This window comes from Aureobasidium melanogenum (assembly GCF_000721775.1).
Source record: "Aureobasidium melanogenum CBS 110374 unplaced genomic scaffold scaffold_10, whole genome shotgun sequence".
Classification (NCBI taxonomy): Eukaryota; Fungi; Ascomycota; class Dothideomycetes; order Dothideales; family Saccotheciaceae; genus Aureobasidium; species Aureobasidium melanogenum.
In genome coordinates, this window is record NW_024470062.1 from 123,101 (window position 1) to 147,197 (window position 24,097).

Below are 24,097 nucleotides of genomic sequence, written 5' to 3' on the forward strand. Positions count from 1 at the left end.
ATTCACGACCTAGTTCTTTGACCACCACATTCCGTGACAACCATGGCATCACGATTGTGCTCCGCTTGCAACGAGAAGCGAGCACAAATTCTACGACCCAAGAACCATCACCGCCTCTGCGCCACCTGTTTTACCGCCGTGTTTGAAAAAGAAGTCGCCGAAGCCGTCGAATCAACAAACCTTTTCTACCCGGGAGAGCGCGTGGCCATCGGTGCCAGTGGAGGCAAAGATTCGTGTGTACTGGCTGCCGTGCTCAAGACATTGAATGAAAGACGCAACTGGGGTCTGGATCTGATCTTGCTGTCGGTGGATGAAGGAATCAAGGGATACCGCGACCACAGTTTAGATGCTGTCCGGCGAAACGCAGACTTTCTCCAGCTGCCACTGAAGATTGTCAGTTACGAGGAACTCTATGGCTGGAGCATGGATCAGGTTGTCGCTCAGATTGGAAAGAAGGGAAACTGCACATATTGTGGTGTCTTCAGAAGACAGGCGCTCGACAGAGGAGCTGCACAATTAGGGGTCAAGCATGTTGTTACTGGACACAACGCCGATGATGTAGCAGAGACAGTACTCATGAACCTGCTACGCGGTGATCTGCCACGACTAAGCAGAGCCACCAGCATCGTCACCGACAACAAGGCAGGTGACAGCATAGGATCGGGAGCCACGACCGAGAACGGCGAAGTCGCTATTACCAGCGTCAAACGCTCGAAACCCCTCATGTATGCCTACGAGAAGGAAATCGTCCTCTATGCCCACCACAACAAACTCGACTATTTCTCGACCGAATGTCTCTACTCGCCAGAAGCCTTCCGCGGAAGCGCACGCACGCTCATCAAGAACCTCGAACGTATTCGCCCGGAGAGCATCCTCGACGTCGTACGAAGCGGTATCGACATGGCTACTCTTGTACCAGACGCAGATGGACGTTGCAAGGGTGCATGTGGATCCGGTCAGGCACAGGCACAGCCAGGAGCGAGCAGCATGCGCCCAGACGAGGAAGACGATGGTAACGGCGGTTGTGGCAGTGGTAATGGTAGAGGAACTGGAGGCGAGATGGGAGATATGGAGCGAAAACTACAGGAGAACGAGAGAGCCGAAGAGGAGGGAACAGAGACCGAAATCAAGTTGCCTACAAAGAAGGAACAGACAACGGTACCGCTACGACCGAAGAAGACCAAGGGTCCAACTCCGCCAGCAAACGCAAAGCAGACACTTGGAAAGTGTGAGCGTTGTGGATACATGTCGTCTCAGGCTATCTGCAAGGCTTGTATGTTGCTCGAAGGCTTGAACAAGAACAGGCCGAAGACAGCCATCACTGTTGATGGTTGAAGCAACAAAGATAGATGGGCACGCTTCCACATGCCAATACATTGCGCGCCACTAGACTACGAGGGTCGCGAACACAATATGGGCTTCGAGTGTACGGCGCTCGAGCTCAAGCTTAGCGGACAATATACTTGTCGCCGTCATACAAACGGCACGCAGAGAGCCAGTCGAGACAGCGATCATACGAGTACGCTCCGGCGGTATTGTCACACTTGAGCGCGCATTTGTGAGAGCATACAAAATTCGAAAGTCAAATTTCAGGATCGATGCAGCAAATCTGCAATGACTTAGACAGTACGGAAGCTACGATCAAGAAAGTCAAAGATGTTGCTTCCTAGGTAGCTCATCAAGCGCGGCCCACATGAATGGGAAGTCGCAGGAACATTGTGACGTCCGCAATCGAAACATCTTGTATTCTATACTACTCAATTGCTCGATCCACCCTGTCAGCAAGAGCTGTCAACTGAATTCTGTTACAATGCAGCGTCCCGATGTCCGTCTTATCCACGTCTCCTCTTCGTCTTGGGCGCCGTCTAAGTCTTCGTACAGGTCTTCTTATCTGAGTCTTCGCATGGATCTTCGTCTACCTCTGGACGAGATCTCTCGATCCTGTCTACAAATCCTTGACTCCACTCTCCAACCAACCGCTTGCAATAGCACTCATGTTTGCAACACCGCCTTATGAGCATGAATCTGTCGATCGTGGAATTTAAGGACGATATCTGAAGATTTTTTGGTGGTCGTAAAAGAGTTCGCTGACGTACGCACCGCGAGGGGATCTCTTGCAGAGGTCGAGGTAGCTTGGATCAAGTAGCTCAAGTTGTTCATCCATGAATCTGGTTGACGGGAACATTGGAAGTGACTTTGGAATAGGTTAGGTCGATACTCATATAGGTAATCCCTTGATCCATCGCCGAAAGAGTCATCAAAATACTTGCTCAGTAGAATCATCCGTCTAAGGTATTTCAACCAGTCACATCTCGAGCTTCATCTCACGACACATGGAGCAAGTCCTTCTGGAAAGGAACAATTAAGACAAGTTCTTGTATTGTAAGATGGAGAAAACAAAAAGGAGATCTATGTATTCCATTGCTAGCCATCACATCACACATCCATCATTCATCCATCCCAACATTCATCAAAGCCTTATACCCATCACATCATCTCTTTCCTAACAAGTCATCTAAAAACACATCCTTGCCCTTCTACCTACTCCCGTAGCTCAATTCGTCATCACTGCCTTCATCACTGCTATCAGTACTACTCTCTGCAGGACTCATGAACGGATCAGAAATTGTTCTTTGTATGGGAGGTCGGCTTTGCTCTTCATCATCTCCGTCGTCTAGAGGAACCCTTTTCTTGGCTTCGGTGGTGCTGGGTCGGCGTTTGACACCCACAGTCACTTCTGAGTTCTTGCCGTCTGCTGTTTCTTGTGTGCGGTCAGCGACATCTTCATCGTCGTCATCAGATCCAGAGTCCAAGCCCGAAGACGACGAAGAGGATGAAGATGAGTATGCAGAAACGACTCGATCACTTGAGCTACCACCAGTGTTGCCGATTAACTCATTGATTTGGCGTGTGGTCACGGCAGATAGATCGAGGTCGGGCAAGTCTGTTAGTGGTTGCATGGGCATTTCAAAAGCTTGTTGGACAGCTGCTGCGTCTGCTGTGTCTGGATCTGTGGCTTCGAAGGAAGAGGTCTCTTCGGCTTCTCTCTTTGCACGCGCGGCGAGACGTTCTGCGAGCTTGTTGCGCGCGCGGCTGGGTGCTACGTTCAGAGGCGCGGGTGGGTTTACGGAACCAGGAGATGGAGGGTTCTGTATAGCAACGTGTTAGTAAGGTTGCATATTGGTGGACTGGGAGGAAGTTTGTGCTTGTTGTGCTAAAGGTGCGTACCTGACAATGGATGCATGGTTTGGGTCTGTGGATTGGTAAAGAGAGCCTGTTTCAACAAGGACACGAAAGGGATGGATGTGTGTGCAGAGGGTATGGATGGGAAGAAGATGAACAGTAAAAAATCTTGTATAGTACAGATGAGATTATAGACTCAAAAGTCAGGAGCGAAAGAGAAGCTTTCGTCCCTGCCTCTGAAGACTAAAATCTCGTCGTCAAATCGTTATTGCCAAAATCTCATTACAGAAGCCGAAGGACGCCGATCAGAGATGTTTGGAGCTGGGTTTCCACCTCTTTTTCTCCCATGCAATACACAACAAAAGATGCAAAGACAAGGCAAAAGGACAGGGGATAAAAACCGCTTGTGTAGAAAACAGGCAGATCTTTCAGTGTGCAAGAAGAAGTGTGTGTAGTGTGCGTGCAGAGTAGCATTTATCGGAAGTGGTTGATGTCGACATCGTCAAACGAGAGTTCACCGACCTGCTCATCATCATCGACCGCCTTCTCCCTCTTCTCTCCGGTTATCGATGCCTCGAGATCGTCGTCATCGTCGTCGCCATTACCGAAGCCACTGAGCAGGCCTGAGGATCCTGTGTCGTAGCTGCTTGCATCTCCCGCCTCTTGCAACGCCAAACTATCAGCTGGCACCAGGCCTGCATTAGAAAGAGCGCTCGAGTTGTTGCCGCCAGAGAAGTTGCCCTGGCCGAGCATGCTGTTGGCGCCCATGCCCACTTGTCGAGCACCAAATCCTTGGTCAGGCTTCACACCACCCAGAACAGCATTGTCGCGATCTCTGGTCTCGGAGAGCGTCGTCTCGAGATATTGGATCCATTCGTCACGGGTGATACGTTCCATAATCTGTTCACCCAGGATCTCCGGCGGCTGACGATCTTGCAACTTCAATACCTCCTCTGCGATCAAGGTCAAGTGGCCCATGTAACCAAGACGCATGCCCTTCTCCTTCTGCGCATTGTCGGAAGCGGCTTGTCCATCGAGAATGCGCTGAGTGATGTCGGCCTGGGAAGTCAAATCGGCGCAACTAGAGTGGCAGAAGAGGTCGATGGCAAGTGTGCGATTGTAACCGCGCTCGAAACTGCCATTGAAAACTTGTTGTACAACATCGTATACCACGTTGTGGAGGAAGTTGTTCCAGGGGAAGCGGAAGAAGAAGTCCTGCAAAATAAGTATAACAAACAACGTCTAAAGCAAAAAGGAAGCTTACCAGGATTGTGGGGACAACTTGGTGCTCAACAAACATAATCTTGAGCAGATCTCCGACAACAGGCGTCCCATCCACATCGGCCTCCCAAAGCCCGTTATCGCCTTCTGTAGTGTGAGGGTCGGGTTGCAGCGTAGCCGTACTATGGCTAGGGTCTTCTTCGTTGGAGCTTGTCACAGATTGAGTGTTCTTACTAGGACTAGCAAACAAAGGTGCTGGCTTGTCCTCGGGGTGCGAGAGCATGTCTGTGTCTTCTTGGGCGGTCTCGGGTTGATCTGATGAGAAATTGAGCTCAGATTCTTGAATATGCTGTTGAAGCTGCTGGGTCAACAGAGAGACGCGGCGCTTACCCTCAGGTTGAGGAACATCACCCTCTTGCTCAGGGCTGTCAATTTGTAGTTGGCTGATTTCTTCGGTGAGAACGGTTGTGCCGTCTTGAGATGCTTCCTTCGGGACGTGGTGAATGCTCGACGGGTCATCCTGTTTGGTTAGAGGCGGTAGACTTGTATCTGCTGCAATCTCATTGAACTCGTCGGCATCTGAGACAGCCACTTTCTCGAATCCATCTTCCTCGGACGCGTTCTGCACCTCGAGTCTCTTAATCTCTTCGGGCGATCCGCTGAGGTCGTCTTCCGGTCTTTGTGCATGATGGAATCCATGGCTGTCAACACTGCTTGCGAATGGCTCGTGCTCGTCGTACGAAGAACCCTCGATGGGTTGTCCTGTGAGGCGTCCTTCCAGCTTAAGCTTTTCTCTTTCCTCGTCTCTATGCTTGATTTGAGCGTCACTTCCACGTTCATTGAGAAGAGCCATGTTACTGCAGTGCAAAAGCTCGGCCATGAGCTCGCACGTTTTGAATCTGTCGAAACCTAGAGGTTGAATCTCCTTGCCAAAAGCAGTTTTGAGCCCAGGCTTCTGAGCACCAGAGCTTCTGATCAGATGCATAAAATCGGGAACGTGTTTCGCGAATTGACGGAGGAGACTTCCGAGGTAGATAGGATCGGTCGTTCTAGGCTCGGGGCCGACCTGGTTGTCAAGATCATAATCCGAGTTGTTCTTGCGAATGACCTCAATGATGATTCCAACTCCAACTGTCAACGAGTTGCCTCCTGAGAGCATGTTTTTAATCAAAAGAGTTGTGCAGTCATCAGAGACGAGTTGTCTGGTTAGTTCGTTGGGGCCGATGACGGTTTGATCCTGAGTGGTCGCGTTTGCAGAAATGGTGATGATTGCTTTCAAGAAATCGCCGGCTGCTGTCTGAGTAGAAGCGCTGTTCTCAGGACCAAGGTATGATAGAAGGACGGGAATGAGGTCCTGTGTTTGTAACCACTTTTGGAAAACTGTCAGCAATTCTAGGTATAAGAGAAGGAACGACACGACTCACATCAACGATTCCTTGGCCTCCTGGGGCTTTCTCCAGACTGATGATCTTCAACAGCAGATCCATAATCATTGGGCAATCAACATGTTGCAGCATGTCAGGGACAATGTGGTCTAGGGATTTGAAAAAGGCCAGCATCTCATCCGTCTTCTTATCCAGCAAAGACTCGTTGACCTTTGTGAAGTAGCCGGCCTGCAGAGGGTCGAGTGGCGCAGGGCGACTGACATAGTGCCAGAATTCGCGAAGGTAGTTCTGATACTCGAGCACGGCCTCAGTTATAGACCAGACATCCGAAGACAGGACCTCGCAGGCGACATATGCGTACTTCTTGCGCAAGACTTCACCCTTATCTTCCTCGTCGCCTTCAACATCACCGCCAGCGTCTGATTTGTTGATAGACTTTGAGCGCGAGCGCGAGGCTGACTTTTTGAAGAAGCTGATAGGAGATGATCTGTCGGGCTCGTCATCCTTGGTGGTAGATGAGGCCTTGTCGGAGTGCGGGGGCTTGTCGGCGACAACGTATTCTAGCAGGGTCTGGAGAGTGGATTCTTCTCTGAGGAACTCGATGAGTTTGGAGTTGTTCTGCTTGAGCTCCTGGATCAGGTCGCTCTCGTCGAGCAGCTCGTCAAGGGAGACATTGGGTTTCTCGAGGATGGAGTCGATTGAGGAGATGTTGGCATAGCCACCGAAACGCCAGAACATGGTGGATCAAGTGATGCCTGACTCCAGGGCGGAGCAAGGGCTTTGGTCGGGGAGGAGTTTAGGATTGGGAGCTTCGAGACAGAGATTGACGTCGTAGACTGGCTTGAGCATGCCAGGGTGGGCTGTGGGTGTTGGGCGCAGGGTGGAGCCTAGCTGGGGAGTGGTGTTGGCAGGTCGTCGGGCAGGGCAGACTGGACAGAGAGGGAGGGCCAAAGTTGGTCGAGGCTCGTGAACGAGGAGGACCTTTGGAGACGCTTGCCAAGCGGAGATTTGTGTTTGTATGGGCAGGGCGATGTCGGGCCTTTTGTGGGTGTTTGCCGCGTGTGTTACTATCTACTCGACACAGATATCCTGGCGAGACAACAAACAATATCTTGCAACAGCGAGATGTATCACTTTTAAGCACAAGACGACGGGCTCGTGTGAGAAGACACGGTCACAACGGACATGTCCCAGATAGGCCTCGTGCCCTGTGCGCTGCGCCTGCGAGGGCTTGACGACGGCCTCCGAGCGCGCGCCCGCCGATCTGCCGGTCGGAGCTCCAAGCGTGGGGGAACCTTGGACTTGGCCAATGCCATCGTAATTGTGCATACAACCACAGCACCACCAAACACAACAACGACTACCTACCGACTTCCACACGAAGCAACGCAAACGACTTTCCCATCACCATGAATCGTCTTTTTGGCGGGAGAAACACGGGTCCAAAGCCCACCCTCAACGATGCCATCGGCAATGTCGGTGCCTGCCACTCCCCCACGAGTGCTCGTCATACTGACCAGCCAACAGATGCAAACCCGTCTCGATACAATCGACGTCAACATTGCAAAGATCAACGGCGAGTTGACCACCTACCAGCAGAAGCTCTCCCGCATGCGTGATGGCCCCGGCAAGAACGCCATTCGCCAGCGCGCAAAGGCCTGCCTCGAACGCCGCCGCATGTACGAGAGTCAAAAGGACCAGCTCATGAGCCAACAATGGAACATGGAGCAAGCAACAATGATGCAAGACAACCTGCGCAACACCATGACCACCGTAGACGCCATGAAGACCACCACAAAAGAACTCAAGAAGCAGTACGGCAAGATCGACATTGACAAGATCGACAAACTCCAGGACGAGATGGCTGATCTGATGGACATTGGCAACGAGATTCAAGAGAGCATCAGCCGCAGCTACGATGTACCGGAAGATGTTGACGAGGCCGAGTTGGATGCTGAGCTAGAGGCTTTAGGCGAGGAGGTTGACCTTGGAGAAGCTTCCTACGAGGGTGCCGATTCCATGCCTGCTTTCATGATGGACCAAAACGCTCCTCCGCAATTCATCGACGAACCACCAGAGACCAACAAGGTCAAGGAAGCCGCTGGATAAGCTCTTTTCTTTCCAAAAGCCCGCCATATCTTTGTCCTTATGAATCACGACGCCTCGCTTGATACCCAATACCGCTCTCATCAACTGTTGTACCCATCTTTACTTTCAACTCGTAACACACAAATGCATTTGATGGGCGTGAAAGCTCTTGCTCACCACCCTTCTTGCCGAATCTCGCCAGAGCCAAACTTGCCATCCCTCTTGTCAACGCCCAATGTTATCCGAGGCTTGTGGGTGCATCCTTCTTTTCTCTTGACTTTATAAATTGTCTTTATTTGTCTTTCTCGCTCCTTGCCATTCGCGTTCCTTGCAGCTCGTTGAGGCCTTACCCGAGTGCAATCTGCTTCATGCTATGTTGCCTCGCTTGGCTCTTAGCGAGGTCTTTGTACCATCAAGACACCGAAAAAATCATATCATCTTTAGACTCTGAGGATGTGCAGTCCAGTTGAACAGCGACAGCGAATCAGACTGGGGAAACAGCAAACGCTGGCCCCGTCGTGCTGATTGATCGACCACCTGCAGTCTTGGCAATCAACCACCACTCGAACCTTTTGTATATCAACATGCAGGTCCACGGGGTTGACCGCTTCTTGGCTAGAGTCGCGTCTTCTCCATACAGCCCTCAAAGTGGAAGGTCGCTAGGTGTTTCATCGTAGGTATGCACACGTGGTGATAACGGTTGGGTATCTTGAGTGTCGTCTTGCACGAGACCACTATTCCATAGGCGACTGCCGAGTATCAGTAACTTGACTCGTCGGTAGAATGTACTCATTGGACGGAAGAATGGTTTTGGGCTTGGAATGCACAAGCTTCTTCTTGACCATCATATAAACTCCACGACGCCTCCTTCGAAGGACTCTCCCATTCACTCGATCTCACACTTCTCATAAGATCTCATCGCCTCGAGCCAAAACGGCAAACATGGTCCCCCAATCCATCCTCCTCCTCGCAGCAACCTCTGGTCTTGCACTAGCAGCCCCCCTCTCCCCCCGCGGCAACCTCCCCGAACCCGTCTCCGCCGCAACAGCAATCCAATACCTGTCCTCCATAAAAGTAGCCGCCGAATCCAACACCCCAGCTTACGACCGCGACCTCTTCAAACATTGGATCACCATTTCCGGCGAATGCAACACCCGCGAGACAGTACTCAAACGCGATGGCTCTGATGTTGTGACTTCCTCTTCTTGTGCTGCTACTTCAGGCTCTTGGTATTCTGATTACGATGGCAAGACATGGACGCAAGCTTCGGATTTGGATATTGATCATTTGGTGCCGTTGAAGGAGGCCTGGGTTTCTGGGGCCAAGGATTGGACGAATGAGAGGAGAGAGCAGTTTGCTAATGAGTGAGTTTATAATCTTGCTTATTCTGAAGTGTAGTTGACTAATTTTGTGTGCTTGAAACAGTCTTACTCGTCCTCAATTGCTGGCTGTTACGGATAGCCTTAACCAGGCAAAGGGCGATCAGGATCTTGCAGAGTGGCTGCCGCCGAGAGTCGCGTATCAATGCGAATATGTTCGTGCTTGGGTGCAGGTCAAGTACTACTATGGCTTGACCATGGATAGTGCAGAGAAGGCTGCCGCAAGCAAGGTGCTCACCGGATGTTAGGGACAAGATACAACTTACTCGCTTATACAATCTCTGTTGAATTGTTGATGAGACAATAACATATGTCTCGTTCGCGTGTATCTCAAAGGTGGAAGAAGAGTAGTGTTTTGCAAGAAGGAGAATCGCCAACCTAATGCAGCCCATGCTTGTAGTTTAGCTATATGCACAAAACTTCCTCCTATCACAAATGGTTCCAAGAATGCAAAAGCACATCTATAGAAAGCGAGCAGAACATCCTCGATGAACAAAAGTTATCTCTCTAGATGACGCTCTCAATATCACTTTCAATCTCAGCTTCATTCTCCTTTTTCCGCCTCTCTTCAGCCATCTCTCTATACGTGGCCCATGACAACAACAAAAATGCTACAATGATGAGTAAACCTCCAGCAACAGCAGCACCAGTCAAGGGCTGATTAAGTGGTGGGGGAAGCAATTGATCCACAACAGCAACCAAAAAGATCGTCAGCAGAGCAGCGACAGAGCTCAGCACTGGAGATGTAAGCGAGATAAGAACAAGGAAAGATCCAGAAAATGTGGCATTTGCCATGACAGAAATGAGAAGCATCCATGCCGCTTCTCCTGTAGGTAGTTCGAATCTCTCGATGCCGGTAAAGTGAAGAATTGGGATAGGAATCCAGAGAACAGTCAAGGTGAAGAGGCCGATTAAAGAGCCAAAAGTGTTGGCAAAAATCATACCGCGGCCAGGGGAACAACCTTCGGGTGGACAAGCGAGTTTCTTGTACAAGACTTCGTAAAAGCCATAGAGCACGCTGCCGACACCGATAACAAGGTTACCAAGGGCGCGGTTGGATGCTTCCTCAGGCTCTGGAGCGGTAGGGCCACCTGCGCCACCACCGGACTTGCTTCCGTGCTTGCTGGGGCTGACGTCGCCGTAAGCGACAACTAGAACGCCAACAATGGCAACTCCCACGGCGAAGACCTTATTCCACTTGAAGTGTTCTCCTAGCAGGGGAATAGCAAAAGCGTATGCGAAAAAGGCGGAACAATTGTAAATGGCAGTCAAGTCAGAGGCGGTAGTCAAATCGACAGCAACGTACCAACTGCCGCCAGCGACAGTGAGTGCGCAAGTGACAAAGGAGGTCATCTTGATGAAGTATGGAATGGGAGACTGCTTCTGCATGTGGTGTGGAATGTCCAATCTTTGATGCTCAACCATCTGGGCGGTGCTCCGCAAGATGGCCTTGTGTCTGCGCCAGAAAGACTCCCAGGGCATGTTCAGCTTCTGCAGTCGCAGAATGGCTAGTTGTGTGGGCCATAGCAGGATCCAGCTGCCGTGGGTAAGATATAGCATGCAGTATGCCTTGTTCCAATGTAATGAATGTTGAATGTAGACAGCTGTCTCTGTCTGTATCGTGAAGGAGATCAAGCTGAGGACCAAGAAGGCAGCAGCATATGTATATTTTTGCTTGGTGGCATGGGCAGCAGCTACATCGGGGTCGCGTTCTCGTAGACGTGAGCGGCGCTCTCGGAGGGCAGCACTGCCTGGAGGGGAGGCATAGTCTCGATGCTTGTTCTCCGGTGAGAGCAAGGGAGCATTATGCGACCTGCTGTCTGAGTGCCGTAGATCTGAGGGCATGGCTGTATCGTCTTGGTCGTAGTTGTCGTCCCAAGCAAAGTCGTCGTCGTCGTCCTGGGCGCCGTGCTTGTTGTAGTCGTCGAGTTCTAAGGCATCAGGGTGGGGTAGGTCGGTAAAGGGAGATGTGTCCCTAGAAATATGTACAGGACTAGTAGCTGACGACGAATGGGCGCTAGGGTTGTTCGGCGGCGGGACCAAAGACTTTTTGTTTGGATGCATGCACGCGGTTGCACTGGCTTCGGTGCCTGATTTGTTTAGATAAGGGATGGGTGGCAGAAGAGTGCAACGTGACTGCTTGCGTGATTAGGAGGCTGATGGACTCGTTAAGGACTCCACCACAAAGCGCTCCGGGCGTTGGGTTTCGTCTTGGGGCCTGCGTCAGCTGGGGAAGTCGATTCTCAAACACTTGGCCACGAGTTCCTTCCGTGAATATGATTGATTCAGAGTTGCAGGCTGATAATTATTCTCTTCGACCTCTCGAGCATCCACCACTGTCACAAGCCAGCGCGCGAGCTCCTGCCGCAGGAAGTCGGCAACAGTAGCCTTTACGGTCTTTAGCTTATCTCCATAGTAGCTGCCTCTTTCGTCACCCCCAATGAGGGGTCCCCACTCCCACTGCCACTTGCAAATACCGCTCTGTCCATGTTCAAGCCACTTCTTTCTTCATTCAAGTCATTGAGAAACGTCTCAATCTCAACTAGAAACTCACTTCGTCTCCAACAGAATCAATCCAGAATGTTGCTCACAGGTACCGGCAAGCCGCGAGTCATCCTCGGGACCATGACCTTTGTAAGCTCAAGCTTAACCGCCATACTCGTATCTTCCGATTTCACAAAGGCTAACATTGATAAGGGCCCCGACACCGACACTGGTGCTCGTCAAACTGATCTCGCCGACTACAACAAGGCTCTGGATTATCTACAATCTCAAGGCTACAATGAAATCGATACTGCTCGCACTTATGTCGGTGGAAAGCAGGAAGCCTGGACCAAAGATGCTCGCTGGAAGGAACGTGGTCTGACTTTGGCTACCAAGTGCTATCCCCACGAGCCCGGCATGCACAAGGCAGACAGTATCCTCGCCTCTCTTGACAAGAGTTTGGCTGAGCTGGGAACTGATTGTGTCGACATCTTCTACCTTCACGCTCCAGACCGTTCTGTTCCTTTCACAGAAACTCTGGAGGCTGTCAACAGAGCTCACAAGCAGGGCAAGTTTGTTCAATTGGGTCTATCCAACTTCACAGCCTTTGAGGTGGCCGAGTGTGTCATGCATTGCAAGTACAACAACTGGGTTCGTCCTACCATCTATCAGGGCATGTACAACGCCATTACTCGCAGCATCGAGCGAGAGCTGATTCCCGTCTGCCGTCGTTATGGTTTGGACATTGTTGTCTACAACCCTGTTGCTGGCGGCATCTTCTCTGGCAAGTACAAGTCTAGTGAAGTGCCTACTGAAGGCCGCTACAGTGACGCAGTCGGCAGAATGGGTGGCATGTACCGCAAGCGTTACTTCAGAGATGCCACCTTTGATGCTCTGCGTGTCATCGAACCTGTTGTCCAGAAGCACAACCTGACTCTGATCGAGACGGCACTGCGCTGGATGGTCCATCACAGCGGACTCAACATCAAGGATGGTGGTAACGACGGTATCATCATTGGTGTCAGCAGCCTGCAACAGCTAGAGGGTAACCTCAAGGATGTTGAGAAGGGTCCTCTTCCTGAGGAGGTTGTCAAGGTTCTGGACGAGGCCTGGTTGATTACATGCCCAACCACACCAAACTACTGGCACTTAGATCTCAAGTACACTTACGACACTTACGAAGCGTTGTTTGGTAACAAGGCGTAATCTTCAAACCGAGAAAAAGAGGTCGGAAATGGTATACAATCTTGAAGCCTCGGGACTTGATGTTTTCAGTCACGAACGAATAAGCTACGAATGGCAGTGCATAGGTAGTTACGATTAAAAGCTTTCGATGTATCACTCTGTAGTAAGAGGTTGTGAGTTCGCCGGAAGATGGGCCAAAATGTACCTTTGTAGAGCGGAAAGTGGCCCAAGCACTGCCGAAGCTTCCCATCTTTCGCCGCAATTCATGCAAGCCGCATCTTCTATCAACCATCACACCCCAAAGTACGACTCAAATTACATTTCAAGACAAACAAATTAGATCTATTCCTTCAATTTTGGTCACTCACGTTCGGCACACAACCTCCATTTCCGACACCAACACTCAGTAGCGACCACAGAGCGCAACTCCATTAACCTCGACAAGACACAAACACTACGAAATCGTAACACAATGTCGACACCAACGCCCACAACCCTCCGCAGCCTCTACCGCTCCCTCCTCCGCGAACTACCTCCCCGTACCTCACGCACACCCTCACCCCTCGCAACTCACCTGCGCACCACCTTCGCCTCTGTCCCCAGCACAACCCCCACGTCCTCAATCACACGCGCCAGCCTCTCAGACTCCCAATCCACTTCTTCTTCCATGGCCACCTCGTCTGGTCTCGACGCCATCGGTGCCACCAAAACACCGCTTCAGAGGGTACAAGAAGCACAACAATTGGCGCAGTATCTCAAGGCACAGAGGATGTATGTTACGCTGGTGGAGAGGTACAATCCTGGTATGAATATGAATGAGGAGGAGAGGGTTAGGTTGACGGCTAGGAGGGTGGGTATGGATTTGCCTGTGGATTATGTCAAGGAGTAGATTTTGGTGGTGGGGTTCGAAGACTAGAGGGTATTGAGCATGGCTGCAAGGCATCAACATGGGCACAGGAAGTAGATGGGAGTTGGAAAGGTTCAAAGCGAGACGTGGACTTTCTTGCATGATTTAGAGCTGTTCTGTTCAAAGCTCGAGAAATCTTTTACTTCAGCATTCTGCTCGTGTCAAGATCAGGGTTGTCCTTACAGCAATATTATTGGTCATCAACGACGGTGAAGATGACCCTTCCGGCTATCATATGCATTCAAGATCGTGGTTATATGTCCTTGAGACTCTGTCTCTTGATGCCGAAGAATGAAGATATGTTTCAATCACACTATTAAGGAATACGCGGTCGACGTTATTGCCTTTCTCCAGCGAAGCACATCCCATCATTTCACCTGCAGACACAACCACCAAAGCACAATCAAGACATCAAGAAGAAGTTATGGCAAGGATAAGAAGCCCTTCGAATGCATCGTCTCTCATACAACTACGAGACAGAAAATTTCGTTAAAAACACAAGATCAAGAGAAGCGATCCCCCAAACATGAACATCAACATCCCCTTTGGCCTCCCCACACTTTCTTGTTCCTTAGAACTCGACAACCATCCGTAAACATGAAAAACGCCTAAAGTGCGACCGATTGCACTTTGCTGCCCCAGGAGACTCCGAAATGCCACTATGCCTTGGAAAAAACAGGAGGAAAGAAGGAACACAAACGCCAAATCCAAACAGCAAGAGAAGAAGAAAGATCAAGGAGATACGAAATCGAGCTCTTGAATGGCGAGTTGAATCAGTCAAGACTTTGACTTGAAACTGCCAATTATCATAAGACGAAGAGCCGTGGGTCTTTCCGTGTTGGTGAGGATGAAGACCGCTATGCAGATGCGCTGGTATTTTGTCGTCGCGGATGCAAAATTGATAGGCACGTTGGATGCTGGTATGGCGCTTGCTGACAGATGCTATGCAGTAAGGAAAAGAGCACGCTGTGGTTGGTGAAAAGGATGATGAAACATCATAAATCAGATGCTGCTCATTCACGACGCGCGAGTGCGAGGGACATTGGCGCCCACACTGCCGACACGACCACTTGTCTTGCGAACGCTGGTCTTGCCTTCAGTGCTGCGACGTGACGGTGAACTACGCTTGCCGATGCTGATGTCGCCCTTGCCAGATCTGGTTGAAGGCGTCTTAGGTTTGCGAGGGCTTGCTGAGTCTTCATGGATCTCTGCGAGACGGTTCTCGACATCGCTCTCGTCCATACCCCACTTTGTTGTCGTGGTGGTCGTCGTGGTGCAGCTAACCGCCCGACGCTTGCCGCTACGGCTGATTGGTGATTGCGATGCTTTTCGTGATGAGGCAAGAGCACGCAGTGCTTGCTCTTCCTCACTTTCACTCTCGCCCATGCTTGTGCGTTGCATACTGACAATCTCAGTGTCGGGTCTGATCTCGAAAGGCTCATTCTCAGTTCTGGTGACCTTGCGTCCGGAGACATGACCGTAAACTTTGCTAGTCTTACGAGGTTGACCGGGTGTAGGTGCAGGCAAGTTTTCGTCATTGACAGCATATTTGTTGGTGCTGCTGGCGAAAGACGCGGGCTCCTGCTCATTGATGTGGCTGATCTCACCAAGAGCTGAACGCTTGGTGCTTCCGTTGGGAGGAGTGAAAGTCTGACCGTTGCTAGCAAGACGTCTGCTGTTTCCAGAAGTGGCCTTTGTGGGAGTCGCAGGAACCATGGAGGCAGCAATCTTCTCTCTCATGGTGTCCTCGAACCACCACTCACGGAAAGTGCCCTGGTTGAGGTGAAGCCAGTGTTGTTGAGGGCCAACAACCATACCGGGACGCATGAAGCGCATGTATGCGATGATCTCGTTGGCGGTGAAACCATGCTTGTAGATCAGGTACGCGCCAATCAAACAACCGGTTCTTCCAAGACCAGCCTTGCAGTGGACAGCAATTCCCTTGCGCTTGACAGTAATCATCTCATGCGCGAGGTTGACAAATTTGCGGACCAGACTGAGAGGAGGGCAGGTACCGTCGTCGAAAATCATATCCAGGTGCTTGATGCCTAAAGCTTGGAAATACGAAGGCGAGTAAAGCTCAGAGTTGAGACGGACCACGAGACCAATGCCGCGCTCAACAAAGTGAGAAAGAACGTTCTTGAATGGTTGAGGAATTGAGGTTGAGCGGTGGAGAGCAGAAAGGGAGCGAGGGAGGTTGGCCCACTCGGGGTCAGTGGGTGCAATAACACGAGTAGGTTGGTGCTGAGGAGAAGCAAAAGCCAGGAATGAAGGAGAGATCCAGTTGAAGTCGCCCATATCAACTCTTTCGTACTTCTCGTATCTGCGAGCTTGTTAGTGGTTACTCTGTGATGAAGGGAAGATTGGCACTCACTCCTCGAGGCTGAAGTCTTTGAGGCCACAAAGACCTTCTTCCTTTGCCTTCCACACACCGTAGACGACGTCTTGCACAGTGAGGCCGTAGTCAGCTTGACTGTAGCCGGCATCGCGGAAAGGCATGCATGGAGGATCCATCTGAGCAATGGGAGCCAAGGCAAGATGCGGCGGCCAATTCTGAATCAAAATCATGTAACAAGCAAGAATGCAAGCAGCATTGGCGCGGCCTGGACCATAAGTTAGTAATCTACGCTATCGAGGGTTGATTCAATGTAGTCATACTCCTTGAGTCGGCGTTGCACCAGAAAACGACCGGTCTGCCCTCGTTCTCGGGGTCTCCGAGCACCTCATGCAGCATGACAGCAAAGCGGTACAGGTGGCCGATGTGTAGCGGGCCAAAGTCTGCGTGGAAAGCATTGTAAAGCAAGTGCTTGTCAACCGAGAAGTATACTGGAGGAAGCGAAGGGGTAGCGGCGGCTGTGGTTGACTGGGATCTGGCGGAGCGCTTGGACGGCGATTTGCTGGCGGACTTGTTTGTGTATGGGAAGGGCGTTTGCGCATTGGGCTTGTGTGTGTATGAAGCCAAGTAGAGGCGGTCTAGTTCTGTCAGACCAAGAACGGGTGGTAGATGGTATGGTGGTTGCGACACGGACCTTGGATGTACTCAATGACCTGGCCATAGCTTGTGGCAGCCGAAGGGCTATCGGATTGAGGCATTGTGATGAATGGTAGAAATGCTATGGGTGTAGCTGTGCGACTGCGTGCAAAGGCGAAGGTCGAGGGATTGCGACAGCGAGACAGCGGTGCGCCTCGGGACGGGCGGCGAGGATGGGATGAAGCGGCGAGGTGAGAAGGGGAAGTTGTCAGTGTGGCGCAGACAGCATCAAGAAAAGAATAACTGGATGTTGGAGTGGTCGAGTAAAGATGTCTGCGACAATGGACCTGGGATCAACACATTTGAAGCTCGACTCTTTGATGTTGTTGTTTATCCGCATGTCAACAAGTGCATCGCCAAGGGAAAAGCAAGCTTTGGCCCTGCCCGAGCCCCCAATTCCAGACGCTCCCCGCTACGGAAGCCTCTTGCTGCTTTTAGTCATGCTGTCTTAACATCTCTTGTCCGAGACATGCACACAAATCACCCTGTGCTTCAATCCCGTGAGGCTACACTCCTGTGACTACCGTTGTCTTTTATGATAGACACCTTTACTGGTGGTCATGCGCACCGAGCCAGCAGCTGCCCTCGACTCCCGTCGCAGCGTGTCGTGCATCATCATCATCATCGGGGGGTGTGGCTAGTGCACGGGCTCAATTACCGTTCACGCTCTGGTTGTTGGGTGCAACCCTCGAGCCTGGCGACCACTCGTGCTCTCTGCTTGCTACATACCAACAACAATCTCCCAGTATACGTCACCTTTCAGCCTCTTGCATGTTCTGCAAGAATGATCAGAGACGGTAAACTCCACGGCTGGTTGTCTCTGCCCGTCGACACTCTTCCTGTGTGGGCTTCCCTTAACGATGTCTCGTTTGATGGCGTTGCTATTGGGCCCTTGCCTGGTAAAGAGGACCGCGGCTCGACTGTCATTGCAAAGCGCCATCTCAAAGGCGGCCATGAACCTCCACTCATGACCATACCTAGAGATCTCATACTTTGTCTGGAGAGAATTCATCAGCATGCAAAATCTGATTCTGATTTTCGTGCTGTCCTTGATGGCCTGGATGAATTTGGTAGGGTAGGTAACTCGGCATATTCGTTCCTTCCACTTCGAACCTATTCCCCCTTAGCACATGCCCTATCTTCATACCGACGGGATATAGTATCCTTCGACACAACCATATAGGCCACAATATCAAAACTTTGCCACAAACAACTTGCCTTTACGTCTTGCACCACTTCTTTCCAACAACAGCTGACCTTGTGTCAGACTGCTAGAGGCGCCATTTTGTCTTTCCTGCTCATGCAATCCTTTACTGCATGTCCTTCTGTCGAGAATAAAAAGGGCGTGTCAGGCCCGTTCACTGAGTATGTCAAATACTTGCCGATGGAAATGCTCCCTACTTTCTGGTCGCCTGCTGAGTGCGACCTGCTGACTGGCACTACACTTGCCCCTGCCTTGACCGCAAAGCTCAAATCGCTCAATCGCGAGTTCGAGCAACTTCGGAACGCAACATCGAACATACCATGGTGCGCCGAACAATGGTGGGACGAAGTTGACGGCATCATTGAATTTGACGACTGGCTACAAGTTGACGCCTTCTACCGCTCCCGAGCACTCGAGTATCCTGGTGTTGGCGATTGCATGGTACCCTGTATCGATATGGCCAACCACTCTTCCGGCACCGGCACAGCTGCTATCTATGAGGTTGACCATCAAGGTAACGCAGTGTTGCTGTTACGCGATGGAAAGGGCATTGAACAGAATGGGGAGATAACCATCACCTACGGTGATGACAAAGGCGCCTGCGAGATGCTTTTTTCCTACGGCTTCATTGAGGACGAGATGGAGTCTGCCCGTGAGCTATTTCTTGACTTATCGATCCCAGAAGACGACCCGTTACGACGAGCCAAATCGGCAGTTGCGAAGTGCGCTCCAGGCTTCAAGATCGTCGACGCTGAGGATGGCGTGATCTTCGAAGGCCCATATATTTGGCTTATCTGTGTCAATGAGGAGGATGGACTCTCATTTCGGATCCAGCAGACGGTCGACGGCGTTCAAGAGCTGATAGCCACATGGCAAGACGAACCGGTGCACGGGTTTGAGGGGTTTCGATCTATCCTAGAACAGGACCCTTTGTGGGATGTTTATCATCTCCGAGCTGTGAGCATATTACAGGAACGAGTTGCGAGTCAGCTACAGGACCTCTATGGGTCAGATGATCGAGTCGATGCCACGCAACATGGCGATGGCACTGGCATCAGGGAGCGAGCTTGGCATCTTGCAAAACGACTCAGATTGCTGGAGAGTGAGCTATTGGAAAAAGCTTACAGCTACTACGAAGATCAGGTATGTCGGCAACACAGACCCAATTCCGATGATCTGCACCTTGATATGGACGGCTTCCGGCAGCATCACGGAGCATACACGTTGACTCCACATGCTAACTGGCTCATTCTTCAGAAACTTCAACTCATGCAAAGTGAGACTGTGTTGAGATACTTGTCGGGGCCAGACGTTGATCAAGATGAAGATTTCTCCTGAAAATGGTCGCTCTGAATTAGTCAGTTATCAGAAATCCAAGGGCACAGCAAAATGTTACCCCACGCAGCAGTGTGCTTGAAGCCAGAAGGTGAAGTAATTGTTGCTCTATGACCACCGCCTACGCACGTACACGGAACCCCACGCCTACCTTATCTCCACGAGGCAGCGTGGTTTTGATTGGAGATCTGATGACCCCTTTTCGTGGTGCTCCGAACTCTGCATGGCACCATGGCTTTATGACAGCTTACCGAGCGGTACGAGCCCCGGCAGCTCGACAGTCATGAGCATGATCTACGCTCGTAAATTACAGAATAGGCCAATTCTACCAAAGATCTACATCAACAGTTATGGCAAGCTTCGAAACGAAAGAATCCAAGCAAGTTGGTACACCAAAAAGGCCGCGCTACAAGGTCACGACATCAATCAAGTTTGGTAGTAATGACTCAGGCCTTGGGAGGCCTAACTGCCGATACTGACTGAGCAAAGGCCGAGCTTTCCCTGTGTCATGATGACTGTTATTCCCACATGACGGTCCATCGAATCAAGCTCATGTCTGATTGATATACTTGCCCAAACACTTGGCTCTGGGGAATTCGGCCGCAGATCGCATTCATAGAAATGTGACAAATCTGGTCATACGTATTCACGTATCACGTATACTGAGCTTATGTGCGCCGATGACTGAAATTTCACTCGGAACAGCCTCCCCCGGTTTCTGCGATGACCTTAAGCCCTGGTCTCGAACGCTTCCGAATTCTGACAAACGTCCTTGTTACGTCGCTCTGGATGTCGGCACCGCGGACCGCAGCCATGAGCGATATTGTTCAGAGATTCTTGGCCATTGATCAGGACTGGAGTGAAGTCTCAGACATCTCGATATCTTGCATGCATATGTAAAGCAATGACAATCGGAAATTTGCGGGAGTAGCTACGAAGCAGCGCCGCCTCAAACTCAGCGCCATCAATGATGTTAGACTTTATGATCGTCCAACGCGTCCAGCGCTCCCCCGCAACTGCAAAGAGTATCGGTCATGGCAGGGTTGTCAGTCTTGCGTGATAGACCAATCAGACAGTTCAACGACGAACCGCCGATACAGGTCCGAGGTTTTTGTCTACGTTTTGGGTCTAGTCTGGTCTCTCCAAGAGGCCTGAGAGGAAGTTGGCGTCTGGGGGTTGCCGCTGTTGTGTGTGCTCACCCCAGATTGGACTATGTTTCGAGTCCCGCGTTTGGTTCGATTTGTCTCTTGTCTCTTCGTCACGACGAGATCTCCACACTTGGTTCTGTACGTACCTACATAACCATAAATCACGCCTCCTTCCACGCACCCTACTTTCTAGCCCGATTTCTCTCGCATGCACCATTCCTTCGGTATCCCCAACTCGAACGCCGCTTATCTCGTGCTCACCTAAAACACGAATCCCCCCGACCGATATCCATCACACTCACACATACACGACTGGACGACACACTCATCCACGTTTACATACCGGCAACATGCCAGGCATCCTACCCATGAAGGTCATCAAGGTTGGGTCGAGCTCCCAATCCCGTATTGCACAGGCCTGTGACAGGTATGTTGGTCGAATCCGCCTTCTGCCGCGTGTGCTTATGCCCTGGCAGATGTCGAAGCAAGAAGATCAGATGCGACGGAATCCGACCCAGTTGTTCGCAATGTACCAGCGTCGGATTCGAGTGCAAGACTAGCGACAAGCTGAGCCGTCGCGCCTTCCCTAGAGGATACACAGAGTCGCTTGAGGAAAGAGTCCGAAGTCTGGAAGCGGAGGTCAGAGAATTGAAGGAGTTGCTCGACGAAAAGGACGAGAAGATTGACATGCTGTCAAAACTGCATTCGGCCTCTTCACAATCTGCTTTTCAGAACTCACCGCGGCGGCCGTCAGTCTCACCAGCAGTTCCCTCACCAAACATAGTCAGCGAAGACGTTTTTCAAGTTCAACAAACTCTCCAGCTCGATGGCAATGGCACAAACGCCCACTTTGCCGGCAACTCAAGCGGAAAGGCCTTCTATGGTGCAATCGTTTCCACAATCGCAACCGACTTCGCCGCTAACTTTGGACAGACGCCTTCTCAAAACGAGTTCAGGAGCTTGGCCGAGCATCGCCAGCCATCAACGTTCAGAATCTTCTACCCGGAAGCACTCACATCCCACCCCGTGACCCCCTCTCAGATCCCATCGTCTGGAAGGCCCCTGCCAGACTCGAATCCGACCAATTAATCGGCATCTTCTTCCAGGAGTGGGCACCAGTCTTCCCTATTCTGCATCGTCCCACCTTCCTAGAACTCTACCAGTCTTACATGTCCGCTCCTGAGAACATTGTGGACAATTGGAGCCATGCTCAGCTCAACCTTGTTTTTGGAATTGCTGCTTTGTCTAGTGGTGTAAGTAACACCGCGATCATATTAAATCATGGCTGACATTTCCTTCCCAGTCACGCGACGCAGCGGGACTTCTATCATTCGAGACACAATGGCAGGCAGCTATCGACACGATACTATCGGATCACAGCATGCCCACGTTGCAATGCCTTGTCTTGGCACAGCTATACTGCATGCAGCGTGGTGATTATGACAGGCTTTTGACTTACAAGGCACTCGCCGTTACTCTTTCTTCTAGATTGGGTCTGCATCAGTCACAGAAGCGTTTTGCGTTGGGTGCCTCCACTAGCGAGATGAGGAAGAAGGTTTTCTGGTCTCTGTACACCATTGACTGGTAGGTTTTGGAAAACTTGTCTCGTCGACAAACAAGACTAACGCACAACAGCTTCTCCGCCGTCACTCTAGGTCTTCCCAAACAGCTCAAAGATGAGGACGTCCACTGCGAGGAGCCTCATGACGCTGATGAGGAATACGTTGACGAGACTGGATTCAAGGCCCCTTGCCCTGGTGAGTACACTAGAGTGTCTAGTGCTCTTGCACTCTTCCGTGCTGCCCGTATTCTTTCTCGGGTGTTGGAGGAGATTTATCCTGCTCGTTCTTCATACGAGCTCTCGCTGCAAAAGCTCTCGGCGTTGTCGGAAGAACTCGATGCGTGGCACAACGCCCTTGCGCCACACTTGCGCCTTCCTTTCGCAAATGACAAACCGACGACCGGAACTGTCAGCAGCCGTTCTCCATTGCTGGTATGTCACTCAGACATCACGATATAATCATTGGCTAATCATCACAGTCGTTAACTTACCACTTCATTCGTGCTCTGATTCACCGCCCAGCTGTGTGCGCCTCTCTTGGCCCAAGAGCTTCGTCGTCTGTGCTTGCAGTGGCAGGATCTTCTAAGCATATCATCCAAATTATTGAATTGCTGAGCGAGAGAGGGCTAAGTTTCTCATTTTGCATCAACAAAGATGAGCTCCTCGTTCTATCTGGGCTGGGTCTTCTCTTCCAGAGCCTGGAACTCGGAGAGAGCAGCAAGCTTGTCAAGGACAACCAGAAGATGACTTCAGCTGTTGTCAAAATCTTGACACAGACCAAGGCACCTTCTGCAACTGAATTCCAGAAACTCACACCTTCAGTGCCAACACAGCTTACGACAAAACATCAACAGCCGAGCTTGTCGCGCCACAACTCTGATGGTGCTGTTCACCCTGTGGGCTTGTCGAACCATGGAAGTTCTTCTCCGACAGAAAAGAATCGATTCAAGGCAGCAGCTCAGAAACTCATGGCCAAGAACCCTTTCGATCGCCATGACCAAAGAAGAGCAACCTTCCCCAACATCTCACTGCACCACGATGCGATCCAGACTCAGAGCCAGCCCAACATACCCCAGGTCGCGACTTCTGAACCCGCATACAGCCCCGCCAATCCTTCCCCCGCACCACTACCCGCGTCCGCCCGACCTTCAGCGCCACCAAACCTTAGACCAGTTCGATCCCTCCCTCAGCAGCAGCTCAACCTGGACTATCTCTCGTTCAGCAACGTTCCTACCCGTACGCACTCACCTGATACCCATGCATCCATCAAGCAGGAGCCCTCGGACTGGGAACGTCTACTCGGTTCGCTGGACAACGGACAGACCAATATTTTCGACAACATCTATGGCGGACCACCTGTTGACTTTCTTGACGCCCACAACCACCAAAATGTCAAGCACATGACGCCCATGGCTACAAGCTTACCCAACCCGGCTCCCCAGTGGCACCACTCACCCCCTGATGTCTGGGCTGTCACAAACTCCGACATCAATACTATGACCTGCAGCATGGCTGGTACTATCGCGCATCCCGAAAGTGTCTTCAGCATTGGTACCGACGACGATGGCACTGCTACTGGCGATGAGCTTTTTGGCAACGATTGGGGCAGCGCCAGCAGCACCAACGGCGAAGCCTACCATGCAGGCATAGTCATGCCAAACATGACTCCCGACGAGCACAGCATATTGAACAGCATGTGGAGCGAGAGCACCGCTGTTCTTCAAGCCTCTTGAGGGAATGATATAACGATTAGTGTTCTTTTGAGACTGCACTTTCTGTTCTTGTTTATACCCCCACCATCTTTGTCTATATATGTATTCCGTTGATCGGAGTCTTTTTGTGCAGATTAATATCTATCTGTGTATATAGTTGGCGCACTCGGGTACTCTGAATATATATCTATTTCTTGTGAACGACTCTTTCCACCTCATACGTTCCTCCCCTTCCACGTCCTTTCTAGCGTATGCGCCGTCCATGACTGAAACA

General features: G+C 51.1%; 10 protein-coding genes across 10 annotated transcripts; 7 read left to right on the forward strand and 3 right to left on the reverse strand.

The window, feature by feature from the left end:
* Positions 1-42: 42 nt before the first annotated feature.
* M437DRAFT_75237 (adenine nucleotide alpha hydrolases-like protein) lies at positions 43-1,335 on the forward strand (the record flags this gene model as incomplete). Its single annotated transcript, XM_041026380.1, has 1 exon — positions 43-1,335. The coding sequence occupies one exon, from the start codon at positions 43-45 to the stop codon at positions 1,333-1,335; it is 1,293 nt and encodes a 430-aa protein (XP_040879716.1).
* A 2,322-nt stretch (positions 1,336-3,657) lies between these two features.
* Positions 3,658-6,527, reverse strand: M437DRAFT_48439 (SAPS-domain-containing protein; the record flags this gene model as incomplete). The annotated part of the gene is made up of 4 exons (XM_041021663.1): positions 3,658-4,398; positions 4,448-4,743; positions 4,795-5,773; positions 5,829-6,527. 4 exons carry the CDS (start codon positions 6,525-6,527, stop codon positions 3,658-3,660), a joined length of 2,715 nt encoding a protein of 904 aa, XP_040879717.1.
* A 671-nt stretch (positions 6,528-7,198) lies between these two features.
* Positions 7,199-7,898, forward strand: M437DRAFT_65955 (uncharacterized protein; the record flags this gene model as incomplete). Its single annotated transcript, XM_041024664.1, has 2 exons — positions 7,199-7,264; positions 7,317-7,898. The coding sequence occupies 2 exons, from the start codon at positions 7,199-7,201 to the stop codon at positions 7,896-7,898; spliced, it is 648 nt and encodes a 215-aa protein (XP_040879718.1).
* A 921-nt stretch (positions 7,899-8,819) lies between these two features.
* Positions 8,820-9,504, forward strand: M437DRAFT_65956 (uncharacterized protein; the record flags this gene model as incomplete). Its single annotated transcript, XM_041024665.1, has 2 exons — positions 8,820-9,241; positions 9,303-9,504. 2 exons carry the CDS (start codon positions 8,820-8,822, stop codon positions 9,502-9,504), a joined length of 624 nt encoding a protein of 207 aa, XP_040879719.1.
* Positions 9,505-9,763: 259 nt separating this feature from the next.
* Positions 9,764-11,101, reverse strand: M437DRAFT_48428 (uncharacterized protein; the record flags this gene model as incomplete). Its single annotated transcript, XM_041021661.1, has 1 exon — positions 9,764-11,101. One exon carries the CDS (start codon positions 11,099-11,101, stop codon positions 9,764-9,766), a length of 1,338 nt encoding a protein of 445 aa, XP_040879720.1.
* A 735-nt stretch (positions 11,102-11,836) lies between these two features.
* Positions 11,837-12,946, forward strand: M437DRAFT_48921 (Aldo/keto reductase; the record flags this gene model as incomplete). Its single annotated transcript, XM_041021748.1, has 2 exons — positions 11,837-11,890; positions 11,954-12,946. The coding sequence occupies 2 exons, from the start codon at positions 11,837-11,839 to the stop codon at positions 12,944-12,946; spliced, it is 1,047 nt and encodes a 348-aa protein (XP_040879721.1).
* Positions 12,947-13,397: 451 nt separating this feature from the next.
* M437DRAFT_84405 (uncharacterized protein) lies at positions 13,398-13,814 on the forward strand (the record flags this gene model as incomplete). Its single annotated transcript, XM_041028099.1, has 1 exon — positions 13,398-13,814. The coding sequence occupies one exon, from the start codon at positions 13,398-13,400 to the stop codon at positions 13,812-13,814; it is 417 nt and encodes a 138-aa protein (XP_040879722.1).
* Positions 13,815-14,849: 1,035 nt separating this feature from the next.
* M437DRAFT_48235 (phosphatases II) lies at positions 14,850-16,925 on the reverse strand (the record flags this gene model as incomplete). The annotated part of the gene is made up of 4 exons (XM_041021621.1): positions 14,850-16,155; positions 16,207-16,435; positions 16,491-16,811; positions 16,862-16,925. The coding sequence occupies 4 exons, from the start codon at positions 16,923-16,925 to the stop codon at positions 14,850-14,852; spliced, it is 1,920 nt and encodes a 639-aa protein (XP_040879723.1).
* A 722-nt stretch (positions 16,926-17,647) lies between these two features.
* On the forward strand, positions 17,648-19,405 carry M437DRAFT_48537 (SET domain-containing protein; the record flags this gene model as incomplete). Its single annotated transcript, XM_041021685.1, has 3 exons — positions 17,648-17,938; positions 18,131-19,210; positions 19,325-19,405. The coding sequence occupies 3 exons, from the start codon at positions 17,648-17,650 to the stop codon at positions 19,403-19,405; spliced, it is 1,452 nt and encodes a 483-aa protein (XP_040879724.1).
* Positions 19,406-20,900: 1,495 nt separating this feature from the next.
* Positions 20,901-23,844, forward strand: M437DRAFT_48354 (uncharacterized protein; the record flags this gene model as incomplete). The annotated part of the gene is made up of 6 exons (XM_041021644.1): positions 20,901-20,977; positions 21,027-21,433; positions 21,484-21,803; positions 21,854-22,134; positions 22,186-22,543; positions 22,591-23,844. The coding sequence occupies 6 exons, from the start codon at positions 20,901-20,903 to the stop codon at positions 23,842-23,844; spliced, it is 2,697 nt and encodes an 898-aa protein (XP_040879725.1).
* Between the last annotated feature and the right edge of the window lie 253 nt (positions 23,845-24,097).